The sequence below is a fragment of the Acanthisitta chloris genome, unplaced genomic scaffold (assembly GCF_000695815.1).
Source record: "Acanthisitta chloris isolate BGI_N310 unplaced genomic scaffold, ASM69581v1 scaffold22065, whole genome shotgun sequence".
NCBI classification, from domain to species: Eukaryota; Metazoa; Chordata; class Aves; order Passeriformes; family Acanthisittidae; genus Acanthisitta; species Acanthisitta chloris.
Window position 1 is genome coordinate 58,540 of NW_008674593.1, and position 13,946 is coordinate 72,485.

At 37.9% G+C, this 13,946-nt stretch overlaps 1 protein-coding gene across 1 annotated transcript in view; it reads right to left on the reverse strand.

Annotated features, from left to right (window-relative positions):
- Positions 1-13,946, reverse strand: part of VWA8 (von Willebrand factor A domain containing 8) — a gene marked incomplete at its 5' end in the record, with an annotated part of 81,637 nt that overhangs the window by 38,949 nt on the left and 28,742 nt on the right. Inside the window, 5 exons of the mRNA XM_009075415.1 lie at positions 2,847-3,051; positions 4,708-4,789; positions 9,493-9,694; positions 11,386-11,540; positions 13,617-13,726. Coding sequence (XP_009073663.1) covers positions 2,847-3,051; positions 4,708-4,789; positions 9,493-9,694; positions 11,386-11,540; positions 13,617-13,726 — 754 coding nt within the window. The remainder of the gene's footprint in view (positions 1-2,846; positions 3,052-4,707; positions 4,790-9,492; positions 9,695-11,385; positions 11,541-13,616; positions 13,727-13,946) is intronic.

Sequence of the window (13,946 nt, forward strand, 5' to 3'; positions counted from 1 at the left end):
TTGTGAGTGTGTACTACAGGCCACCAGATCAAGAGGAGGCCATGGATGAGACCTCCTACAGGCAGCTAGAACTACTCCCCAAGTCACAGAAACTGGTTCTTTGAGGGACTTCAACTACCCTGACACAGCAAAGCACACAAAACAAAGCCACACAGCAAAGCACAAATAGTGCAGGAGGTTCCTGGAAAGCATTGTTGATTATTTCTTGTCACAGGTAGTGGAGGTTCCCACAAGAAATGATGTGTTGCTTGACTTTATACTAACCAACAGGGAAGGCCTTGTTGATGACATGAAGGTTGGTGGCAGCCTTGGCTGTAGTGATCATGAAACTGTAGAGTAGAGTTCAGTATCAAACAAAGGGGTAGCAAGAGCTAAATGAAAACTACAACTATGGACTTCAGGAAAGCTAACTTTAACCTGTTTAGGGATCTCCTTGGATGAACCCCAAGGAAGCAGCCCCTGCAGGTCCAAGAGAGTTGGTTGCTATTTGAGGCTCATTTCCTCCAGGCTCAAGAACAATGCATCCCAATGAGAAAGAAATTCAGCCAAGGCCACACGAAACCTCTGTGAATCAACCAAGAACACCTGCCATTACTGAAACATAAGCAAGAAATGCATAGGAAGTGGCGACGAGGTCAGGCCACTTGGAGTGAATATAGAGAGGTGGCCAGAGCAGGTAAGTATGAGACGAGAAAGGCCAAGGCCAACCTAGAATTGAATCTGGTCAAGGACATCAAGGATAACAAAACCGGCTTTTTACAACACATAAATACCAAAAGGAAAAAAAAAAGGATAATGTGGACTGACTGGTTAATGCAGAGGGGACCCTGATAAGAGAGGATACAGAGAAGGCAGAGTTATTGAATGCCTTCTTCGCATCAGTCTTCACAGATAAGATCAGCCAGCAGAGATCTCTGACCCAAGAGACCAGGGTAAATGATGGGGGAAAAAAAGAGTTTCCCTTGGTCAAAGAGGATTGGGTCAGAGAACACCTAACTCAACTGGACATCCACAAGTCCATGGGCTCCGATGGGATGCAACCACAAGTGCTGAGAGAGGTGGCAGACATCATAGCCAGGCAGCTCACAGTCATCTGTGAGAAGTCATGGAGATCAGGAGAGGTGCCTGAAGACTGGAAGATGGCAAATGTATTGCCATCATGTCAAGGGAGGTGATCCTGCCTCTCTCCTCAGCCCTCCTGAGGCCACACCTGGAGTCATCAAGGATAACAAAACTGGCTTTTTACAACACATAAATACCAAAAGGAAAAAAAAAAGGATAATGTGGACTGACTGGTTAATGCAGAGGGGACCCTGATAAGAGAGGATACAGAGAAGGCAGAGTTATTGAATGCCTTCTTCGCATCAGTCTTCACAGATAAGATCAGCCAGCAGAGATCTCTGACCCAAGAGACCAGGGTAAATGATGGGGGAAAAAAAGAGTTTCCCTTGGTCAAAGAGGATTGGGTCAGAGAACACCTAACTCAACTGGACATCCACAAGTCCATGGGCTCCGATGGGATGCAACCACAAGTGCTGAGAGAGGTGGCAGACATCATAGCCAGGCAGCTCACAGTCATCTGTGAGAAGTCATGGAGATCAGGAGAGGTGCCTGAAGACTGGAAGATGGCAAATGTATTGCCATCATGTCAAGGGAGGTGATCCTGCCTCTCTCCTCAGCCCTCCTGAGGCCACACCTGGAGTTTTGTGTCCAGTTCTGGGCTCCTCAGTACATGAAGGACATGGAGCTCCTGGATTGGGTTGAGCGGAGGGCAATGAAGATGCTGAAGGGACTGGAGCACCTCACTTATGAGGAAAGGGTGAAAGAGTTGGGCCTGTTTGGCATCGACAAGAGATGACTGAGAGGGGACCTCATTAATGTATTCAAGTACATGAATGGGAAGTGCCAAGCAGATGGAGCCAGACTGTTCTCAGTGGTGGGAATAAAAAAACCAGGAGGTAATAGGCACAGGAAGTTCCACCTGAATATGATGAAGAACTTTTTTACCGTGTGAGTCACTGAGCGCTGAACAGATTGCGCAGATAGGTCGTGGATTCTCCCTCAGTAGAAGTATTCAAGAACTGTCTGGACACAATCCTGAGCCATGTGCTCTAGGATGGCCCTGCTTGAGCAGGGAGGTTGGACCAGATGACCCACTGTGGTCCCTTCCAACCTAACTGACTCTGTGATTCTATGAAGCACTCCTCTGTGTTGCAATGGGGATCATATTTATTAGCCACTACATTAACACTTGTGTATACACACATACAAGCACACACAGCATACACGTATATTCTGTATATTTTCAGCATCTACCTAAACATTTCACATGAGAACATGGCTGTATGGAGATCCTTGCAACTCTGCTCAGCTGGGAGAATTGTCAAAATTAGCCAAAGGCTCTACTGTGAACCCAAGGCACTTTTACCTAGATATCAAGTTTCTTTTCAAAGTAAAAACACATTATTTTTTTCCAACCATTTGAAGTCTGGAAAAGTATATCCTATCCTTAAAGATGAATTTCCTTATTCTACATTCCAAAAGTTACAGTTAAAAATCAGGAGAAGATAAAGAATTTATTTGCATTTAAATGCACTGGAATTTGGCAAAAATACAAACAGTGTAAGTAAGACAAAGAGTCTGTCAGTAATCATAATTACAGGGGTTGAAAAAAGTTTTAAAATTAAGCTATTGTGCCATTCTCTTTCAGTGAAGAATTCTATTCAATTTTTGTCACAGGCATATTTCTGTTTCACAGTGCTCTCCCTCAAGTCCTTTCCCAGCTGAAAACTCATTTGGAACACATTTCGTCAAATGTTTTACACTTCAGCTTTGTGAACTCCTACCTGTACAGGACGACCATCTTCTTGGCCAATCATGTTCCTCCAATCCTGCAGTGACCGCTGGAGACTGTCCAGCCCAGTCTCCCAGAGCCTCACACCTCCTCCCATGTCCACAGTAACCAAACCTACTTTGCCCAGTGGTGCCAATAGGGCATCAGCATCCGAGATCTTAGAGAGCCATGATGTATATGGAGACAGAGATTGTGATCTGAAAAACAAGATTTAATGTGATTTCTCTTGAAGCTGCAAATAAGAGGGGGATGAGTATTTCTGCAGTTAAGGAGGCAATTAAGTGAAATTACATCCTCATTTCATGAGAGACATAAGTAAGCCCTGCAGACCCACTATTTTATCTGAAACATTTCATCTGCTGAAACTGGATATAACCAAAAGATGCTTGACAGTATAAGAAGCAGTAAAAAAGAGCAGGCTGAAAGGGAATATTTTGCCTAACCCTCTGCTATACCTTATCTATCTGAAAACAGTCAGTCTTTAGAAAAAACCTATAAAGAATATAAAAAATAAAAAAGATGTTATAGAAAAATATGAAACTACAAAAGAAATCGAAGAGAATATGACCTGGGCACTGAGGAAAATGCATTTCCATCAAATTAGAGTAACACTTTTCTCTAGTGCTTTAATAAAACATGAAGATTTAAACACTCATTTAATGATGGCACAGCTTTATGCAGGGAATTGCAGCATTATTTTAAACAGTCACCTTGCTGACAAAAATTTACTGCTGAAACAGAGGGCCTAATAGCTACATAATATGAAGGGAAATTTAGACAAAGTAGGAAAGATTCTTTGCATTTTGCAGTACCATTAATGGCATGCATAATGACTTGGCAACTTGCACTAACACTATAATTAATAATCTTCAAAAATATAAGAAAGAGCAACACATATGCCTCTACCTATGACTGAAATCGTCGTGTACTAACTCAACTGAAGAGTTATCTTAGCATTTGACCAGGCTAACTATGCCAGAAGGAGGAAAGGTTATTAGCTTTTAACATAGATATTCACATATATATATATGAAAACTCACTTGACTTGTCAAGTGTACATTTTAAAATCTGGACTTCTACTCAGGTTTACCATATATAGCTTAAACCCTCACACTAGGTTAAGGCTCATAATGTTGAAATATGGCTTTGTAATTTCTCTAATTTCTTATAAAATCCTACTGCAAAATAAAGTGATTCCCCACTATTTCTGTGTTACTGCCTTACATTTTTGACTGTCTGTGTAAGATGGAAGCCGACAGATCAATTCGAAAATGGTGAACAGTCCAAAAATAATTCTCTACTAATTAAAGTGTTCCACAGCTAATTAATGAAGCAGCATTAATTTAAATGAGAATCAATATTGCTAACATCAACATCAAATGGATAGAATTAAAAAAGTGTAAAATTCCTGATGCGTGAGTTTTGTACATCTGCTATTTAAACATGCAAAGTTGAGAGACTGCCATTTAAAACTAAAACCTTTACTACTATTGCAGTGGAAATGACAATGAAACAGGAAAAGAAAAGAAAGATAGCAAACCAGAATGAAACAGAGTAGAGAACAAAGTGGATAGGAGAGGAGGAAGGAGCAAAGGGAATGAAAATCAGAAGATAAAGCTACTTTTCATATTTACTAATTAATTGCTACATTTTTATTGGTAGCACCTAGTAAACAGATAAATAATGTTGACAAAAATATGCTGCAACATTTGCAGAATTTTACACTAGGTATGAGTTAGTCTTACTTCCCACATCAGAAAAAATATTTGCTTATCCTGAAGGAATAATAGACACTAAACTCTCTTTGCTCTTCCTCTAAATCAGAGGCTGCTCTAATCAATAAGATCAGTTACCTAGGAATGGCAATGTACTTGATTTTCTTTGAGTTAAGATCTGTTACTTCCAAGTATCCAGCAGCTTGTGGAGGAGTGACATCTGGAAATAAACAAACATGTTATTTTCCTGCTGCAAGAGTAACTGCTTATTGCATTTGCATTTAGCAGATTAAATTTGAACATTTCATTATGCAGTACCTGTCAGAAAATGATAAGCTTTCACATTCAATACAGGAATATAACTTGCAAATGGGGAATTGTTTTATTATTCTAATAGTGAGTAATCAGACAGTCGCAGTTATAAAAGAACAATGTATTTGTATGGCAAATGTCAAAATTACACACAAATATAGCCTTGCTCACAAAAGCACTAATCAGGCATTACTGCAATCCCTAGCTCACTGCTTTTCTCTGTCACTGAAGATAATAGCAGTTGTATATCCAAATTCAAAAGCATATTGAGGAACATTTCAAAACATTGTGTTTATGATATCTGCTTGAAATGTTCTTGATAATATTAACCTAAATGCTGTTCCCTTAAATTAAACTACTCTTTTTGGAGGTCAATTCTCAGTGTGCAAAGATTTTATTACTGGTTATTCCAGTAACATTGCGTGTTATACTACATGTTGTTCTAGTTACTGCCATACTAACAGAGATACGCACTCAGTAACAGACTGCTATTTTATGTTCATCTATAGAAAGTCCTGAGAATCCAAGTAAATATTAGCTCTCAAGTAGCCCTAATTTCTATAGCCTTGTTTTTAGAATAAACAATGCCTATTTGCTGGATTCTGCCATGATCCCTTGTCTGAGTTTGTATTTTGAGTCCATACATTTACTTGGCAGTCTTTGGGAAATTATTACTTGTTATAGTTTCTTTTCAAATATAACTATCATTCTGGTTTACAGTTCCCATAAAACATATAGGCAAATATTTCCTTGATTACTGTTCCTGGAACAGATTCAGTAATACATATTACTGAAGTATGCTAGAGTTTGGCTGAGTACTTTGAATCATTAATAGAAAAGGAAAGCTGTGTGCCAGAACTGACCAGTTGTCTAAGAAGATGAGAAAGAAAGACTGATAGATATGGAAACTGGAAACAAAAGCAAAAATATAAAACAACTTCTCAAAAGCAACAGAAGACAATAGTGCAAGAACTTCAAGGGACTCAATTTTACGTACCAGGATGTCTTTACTTCACTATACCATTTCCCAGGGAAGGATACAAAGACTTATGAATGAAGTCTCATACAACTTTCATAGGGATGTAACTACATTGTTTCCAATGCAGAAACAACAGCACAGACAAGCCATGAAATGTCCAAAGGCCACCATGAATTATGCAACACCATTAGGAATAAGCAACACTGAACTCCAAGGGACCAATACTGTTAAGCAGCTGCTGGCACAGTTAGGTATGCATTCAATTAAATATTCTGTCAATTAGTGAGATTAAGAAGCAAACTCCAGAAGAAACGATAGCCCAGCAGAGAAGGTTGCAAACATAGAATCTCTAAGGACTAGTACCTTATTATCTTATCTTCCAAGTTAGCACAGGAATGCATGTCTCTTTTCTTGTCTTCCCCCCTTTTAAACTGGAAATATTTTTGATTCCTGCCACAACAATGGCAATACTAGATCCCTTAAATCTCGTATCCTGTCTCCAAGAGTAGTTAGATTCTTGAAAAGTCTAAGAACCGACAATTGCACGTGGTATTTTCCTCAAGTCACCAACCAGTTCCCATCTAGGGGCTTCTTTAGCTGAATGTGGTGTCTATGTTTTTATGTCTATGTATTCAGTAACTTTCCAAGAGTTTGTCCAGTTTTCCAGTTCTAGCATTCAGAACATCCTTTGGGAAGTGATTTCACAAGTTGGTTCCCTACTGTGTGAAGAACCACATCTTGCTTGTTTTGATGAAATTAGTAGCTTCATTAGCTGTTCCCTAACTCCTACTCAGTACAAAATCATTGCTTTATCCACATTTCCACGCCATACATGCTTTTTAGAGCTCTACCACATGCCCTTTTCCTGGTCTTGTCTCCACACGCTAGAGATTTGGCCAATGTAATCTTGCTCATCCTTGTTGTCTTTTTCTGGACTTATCCAAGTTCAGCCTTCTTCCACCTTGAGGCGGAGGACCAAAACTAAACAGTGTTAAGGACACATGAATTTGCACAACAGCACAAAGACATTCTCTGTTTTTCCTGTTTCTTCCCTAGTTATTCTTAACATTTGATTTCCTTTTTTTTAAAAGCTTTTGCTGCTACTGAGCTTTTAACTGCTATCTTAGTGAAACTGTCTACCGTGACAGCAAAATTATGCTTATAAGATGTACTGATCAGCCCTATCTTTTTTGACACAAAATTAGGATTCTTTCTTCCTTCATGTACATTACATTTATCTCTACTGAATTTCATCTGCTATTTCTACTGCAGTCAGCACTGTAGTCTTTCTGTAATCCTTCATGGTGAATCCTTGCTACCATGAATAATAACCAGTATCATCAGCACTGTCACCTGAGTGTTCATTCATTTTTGAGGTTTTTTCATGACATCCTGAGTCACACAGGTCTCTAGGATTTCAATCATAGCTCCTTCTCTACTAGAAAAACTGGCCATTAACTGACATTAATCAGCTAATATCTTATTAATCAGGAAACATCTGAAGCCCTGAAAAAAGGCAATGGAATAGAAAATGTAGAGTCTTGCTCAGGTCCCATTTAATTGTATCAATAAGGTCACATTAAACATGATTCAGTTAAGACCAGTTTTTGCAATTCATAAATTAAAACATCATTTAGACAAGAAAAATCAATGATAATGATCTTCAAGGCATTAAATCTTTCAGTTTAAATGACCATAAAGCATTGTACAAACCTCATAAAATCTTCTATACATTTAAAGCTATCAATCACTATTCATGAATATATTTCACCATAGTTGAAAAAAAAAAAAAGAAGTTATTATCTTGTTCAGCTATAACAACAGATACATTACACTGCTTGGTCAGACAGAAGTCAATTCTCTGAGTGATAATACGGATGGGTCACTGGTATTCAGGATTCATGAAGAATGTTCCCTGGATTTTAATTATAATAATCTACCATTATGAAGTGTTACATACCACAGCAACTTAAAAGGCTTTGAGAAACAGCTGTCTAGATCTCAATTTGAGGTATCATTTGGAAGCACTGTATCCCTCCCTCGCTCCCAAATTAATAAACTAATTTTAACACAAGTTCAGAAGATTATGCCTTCTGAATTTTTAAACCAGCTACTTCAGAGTCAGATTCTTTTAGGCCTGTGAAGGCCTAAAAAAACATGACCCAGTCTGACTCTTAGCAGTTTAAAAAGTATGAGAAGATTACAGTCTGAAGTGGTATAATTATTCCAAGATGCTAACTCTAACTAGTTGTATTAAGTCTAATCTTTTAAAAATATAATATTTTCTTTACAAATGTAGATTACTTAAGTTTTCTACCTTGTTTATATCCCTGACTTTGTTTCTTTAGTCACATAAAAGTTTTATTCTCTTAGCAATAAATAAAAGGATTTCTCTACAAAGGGAAGTTAGTCTGTGTTAAATGAGGGCAGACATATTAGATCATTCATTCTGTTAAAGGGAGTTAATTTGGAATAAAGTGTCCCATTTATTCTGGGACAGAGAGTTCACACACGGAACAAATCTGGAATAGCTTCTCGTACTGATGAATTAAAAAACCCTGCCTTTTTACCATACACAAATATTTAGGGGTTTTTCTCTGTTGTTAGTAACCTTTCTTCAGAGATTCTGAGAGGCAATCAATGCAAAACTTACAAATCCTGTTATTTAGCACTAATTGGTATATTTTTAGTTATTGGCTGAAGAAGTTAAAGTGATAATGATAAGAGAAAGTTTGGCATAGCCATACAAAAAGGTCTGAAGTCTATACATGCCTTATTAGTGTATGAGTGGAGGATGGTTTTGCTGCATGTGAATGCTGCTCATGTAACATTCTCTTGGACAAGAGGAGAACTAAGAAGCCTGGTTCTCTTCAGTTCGGAGAGAAGGCAGACGTGACTGAAGTTTGCAATGTCATGAAGGTGATGGTTAAGGTGAATACGGAATTGTTACTCAGCCAAGCCTGCAATGCTAGAATAAAGGGCACTTGATAAACCTGGTAGGAGATCAGTTGGTCATAGAAAATTGTGAACTTGTGAGTTTGATACGAAGGCACACAAGTTCAAAGAGGGGCCAGACAAACTTATGGACAACAGATCCACAAAAGGAGATTTCAAGCTTGAGGCAGGGATGTCCTCTGCAACATTTCTAGCAAAACAAGTGCAAATATTGACCAAGTATGAAGGGAAACATAGAGACGTGGACAGGCTTACATGAATTCCTAAAATAGCCTCTCCTATTGTCCCTGTTGGAGACAGAATACTGAATTAGAGTGAAAACAGATTTATCTTATCACTGCATTTCTGTGTGACACTAACCAGAAGCTGGAAATACTGGTGAAGGCTTATTGCTGAACTGGAATGATCATACTGCTGTAGTTTTCCTGCAGGTTTCCAGTGCAGACATCCCATCTACTGGGATATTCACAGTGTAGACAACCTGTTAATTCCTCAGAAGTATAATTCATCATGTTAATATGAACCAAATTAATTTTAAAATTAAGTGCAACTACTCTCATTTCTCCTCAAGTGCTTGCTCTGTGATTATTTAAGAACATTTTGGAAAAATTCACGAGTGACTGCAGTTTTCAAAACAAAACCAAGTGTGTTGCAGCACAAGTGTATGAACCTCTTACCTTTTGGGTAAATGTCTTCCAAAGGCACATCTCCTGGTGCCAAAATTCGGACTATTTGATTAGAAGCCAATAAAGTTACACAATTGGTTTGTTTTGCAGCTCCTGTTTTCCTCTGGGCTCCATAATAAAATTGATCAGAAGGAGAAGCACGTTTGTGACTCAGAGAGGAGTTTCTTTTCCAGCTATAGACTTCACTGGGAGACTGCAAGAGAGAAGGAATCTACTGAAGAAAATGCGACTATTACTGAGCCTAAGAACAAACATTTCTTGCTAAGTTCTACTTCTTATCTAATTTCAAATCAAACATAGGTACTCTGGTTAATTTTCAAGTCACCACATGACAAGGAAAAGACCTGGATTATTTTGTCACCAAAAACTCCTATAGGAGTGGAAAAACAACAAACCACCTACACAAGTATTAGGCATTAAGACTCTCTGAAGATATAAAGTTTAATAAACATTCTTTTTCATATTGAACAGAAAGCACTGAAATATCCTAATCTGGAATAAAACTATGTAACAGACTCTTACCACAATCTAAGTTTCCACTAACATAGATAAATGCAAACAGGTATTTCAGTAATAAATTCAAAGCTAGGCAATAAGGCTGGGATTTAGCTCCAGATTCAGAGACATAAATGTAAGCTGACACATGAAAGGCAAGTGCTTCATCTCCCACTATGGTCAAGAGAGCCTAGAGAATAAATCATCTTATCTTGAAGGCTGGTAAACCGAGCACTGCTACTACAAGTAAGAGCTTAGATACCATGTTCATATCAAATACTCCACCATTAACACCGAATTTGAAGTTTTGTCTTAGCACCCTTACATTGACTCCCTCTTTGACATTCACGTGGACATCTAAAACCATGTAAGAGGAAAGATGGGGCCTCAGTCTAAATCAGGCAGAGCAAAATGCTTCATCACTATTGTTGGTGTGTTGGCATTGAAATGTGTAGCATCTTTAGTGCTCCCTCCTCCAGACCACCTCCCTTTCCCAGCAATAAACTCACATCTATTATAAATAATATGAAAAGCTAGAATAACCAACCTGGTAATATAAATCCACATAAAGTAAAACCCAAAAGCTAATTGCAAACACAGGGAATGTCTTGTTGACAAAAACATATTTTTGAATAATTTTGGATTTCAAAGTATTTTCTTCCATCATTTGGCTTTCCCAAAATTAATGTCCATTAATGCTCATATTTTCTAATTTGCCTCAATTTATTAAGCAAACATGACATAGAATTATTTATTCCATAAGCACTACCCTTTTTATGTATCCCTAGGTGGCAAATACAAAAAATCCAAAGAATGAAACATACTGCATTTATTTTCCCTGTGTTTACCTCCACTCACTTCACTTTCCTTTCTGGTCCTTTTCTAACTGTGCCACAGCAGTGAGTACACTTACATGCAGTAGTTACACTTAACTAGAATATTCAATACTGCAGGAGCTGCATAGCTTTGCTACCATTTTCTGTAACTTTTGTTTTTCTTAAATCTAGTCTTGCTACCTGCTGCACACTGAGCAAAAAGTTCACACTGAACAGTTCAAAATTAGACTGATATCCTTCTTCTCAGTGGTTATATTTAACTAAAAAAAATAATTCATGATTCAGAAAATATTCCTCTAGCCAGCACTGTTTAGAACTCAGCTGCAATGAATTGTGTCTGTGCTAGACATTATTTTGTCCAATTTCTTATTATTTCAAACTCCACTGAAATCCCTCCAGACTAGAATACCCTAACAACTGATGTACATGACATGAATTTGTCACTTGTAGTCATTCCCTTCTTTTTCTATACCATTTGGCAAACAGGTACTTAACTGCTTATAGAATAAATGAGATCATATTATTTCATTGTATAATAACGCTGAGTATTTACCAAGAGGTCTGGGAAACCAACAACAATAGTAGCATAATTATGTTCATCCGAGAAGATCCTGTTGGGGGAGCTGATCTTTTGTCCCACAGCTGCACTGAGGTTTTCTGAAGATAGCTGGTCACTTGACACTGCATGTGGCACACACAGTTCTGACGCTAAACAGGGAAATTAAACAAAATGAAAGTCATTAAATCCAGATGTGCAATAGAAAATGACATTAACTGCACGAGTGCTGAGCACTGAGCATCGATATTACCTTGAGCATAAAATTACTAAAAAGCAGAAGATTTGATTATACTATCCTATGACACAGAAAAGAAGTCAAGAAATAATCTTATTTTTGTAAAGTTAAGTACTTAAAACCAGGAAATAGCAGTTCTGTAGTTACTTATACCACTTAATTTTGCCCTCTACTGTGCAAACGAGGCAGGAAGCCTATGGAATAGAACAGCATGTGATCTAATTGAAGACTGTTATAATGCAAATGCACCAAAAGGCAAAATGTAGGTTTGTACAGGTAAGTGTCAATGTGACATTTCTTGGCAGCTGTCTTGCTGTCTTTGCAATTTAAATAGTATTGTTTGTGATGCATTTCTGTTAAATAATGGTTGTTTTCTTTTTCTTTAAGCTAAGGAAAACCAGATTTTATTCTGTGCAACTGTAAGAGCCCTTTACCTTGCTTCAAATTATCAACACATTCAGAACCTGCTATCTTGAGTTCTGCAGCTTACACTGTTTCCACTTCAATGGGCAGAGTATCTAGTTTACCTGGCAGCAGGAAAAAAATCTTTCCTCCCTCAAAGGATAAATGGGCTACTGGTTTGGGTCAGTGGTAAACCCACACTGGTCTACCTTTTCTTAATTCTCCTCCCACAGGTTCTGCCTCAAAGAATGAGAACAGGCTGAAGATGTAACATTTGAAGTTTGCTGGGTGATTTGGAAAAAAGTGGAGAGGGGATATAACTTTTTAGACTGGAAAAGGAGAAATGAGATAATAAAGGATAAAAATTGCATTGAAAGCATGCAGGAATAAAATGTCCACAAATACTTTGAGACTGGAAATTCTAATAACATTTCTATCCATCTGAAGAATGATACTCTAGAATAATTTCTAAATAAGATAGTACGAAGAAGGAAACTACTGTGCTCTGATGGCACTTGGTAAGTTGGTAAACTGTACAAGAGATAAAAAGGATTTTAGATATTTAGGCTGTGGTTGGAGTCTTTGGTATCCACTTTGCTGCCACTTATGTAAAATAAGCCCTATTTGTTATTCATCAATAACATTTGCTTGTATCATGTTTACACTGTGTTAATTTAATTCTTCATACTTACGCTAGCCATAATAAACAGGACAAAACTTCTTCCCTCTTTAATGGGTATAAAGTGGTTTCTCTGTTTCCCCTGTCCCTCTGAGACACACTGGAGATTGGACAAAGCCTATAAACTGTTAGATGGGATGCACACGAACTTCCAGCATTATTAACCCAAATGGACTAAAGCTTTTGTGCACTGTGATCTAATGCTATGGGTTGAAAATGCTACCAGATCTGAAGATAGACAGATTCTAGTACGCAGAATGATGATCACTGGAGATTTCAGCCTTACTCTGTAGCTAAGACACACCTCAATGCCCAGCACCATCCAGGAACTTTACTGAACAAATTCTCCCTCTAATTTTAACACAAGTACAACAGCCTCAATGGCTTCCTGCACATTATTGAGAGAACTAGAGAATCTGTGACTTCTGTTCTCTTTTCACAGTAGGTCTTAGCATTTTTATAAGTGTTGGGAAATGTCTTCTAGCTCACCTGAATGTGTATAACAGACCTGCAACACTGTCCAGCCTGGACTCGTTAAAATATTTGTACCCTTCAATTCCTGTTCTAATTCCTGCCTAGCTGTCTTTCTTCCTTTTCCATTCTATATGCTTGCCCATTTCCTGAAAGTCCATGACTGAGGGTCTTAAATGCTACAACAAAACAAAGATGCTTTACTAAAACAACCTGAAGTTTGAGCATGGAATGTGTCATGCCTCGTGAAAAGTTATTATTAACCACACATGACAAAGGGAGGGCAAATAGAGAATCAGAGAGGTTAGCCAGATCTTTAAAGAGTCTTGTTTGTGCAGCTGCAAACATGGAAACAAAAAACCAAAAAACCAAAAAAAAAAAAAAACCCACAAAAATACCCAACAAAAAAAAGGAACAAGCCAAGCTTGCATTCAGTACCCGTTGTTAAGCCAAATCCCATCTCAGCTGGCTCTTCACTCAATGCATACAGCTGGCAAACCTCACTGTCTTGAGCTTCCATATGGCCACGCTTGGTTAAAAGAAATTTCCTGTAAAGGATACACATTTATAATAACTCCTGATTAAGCCTGTAACTCTAAATGAGGGTTTTATCTTCTGAAATGGTGAAAACATTCTACGTTTATATAAACAAGGTTATCAACACCTTTTGCTAAAACTAAACATAATTTACCAAACATCTATGAGATATGAGAGGGTAAGTCAGCAAGTGGCAGGTTTGTCTTCTGGTAACTATTTACACATTTTTAT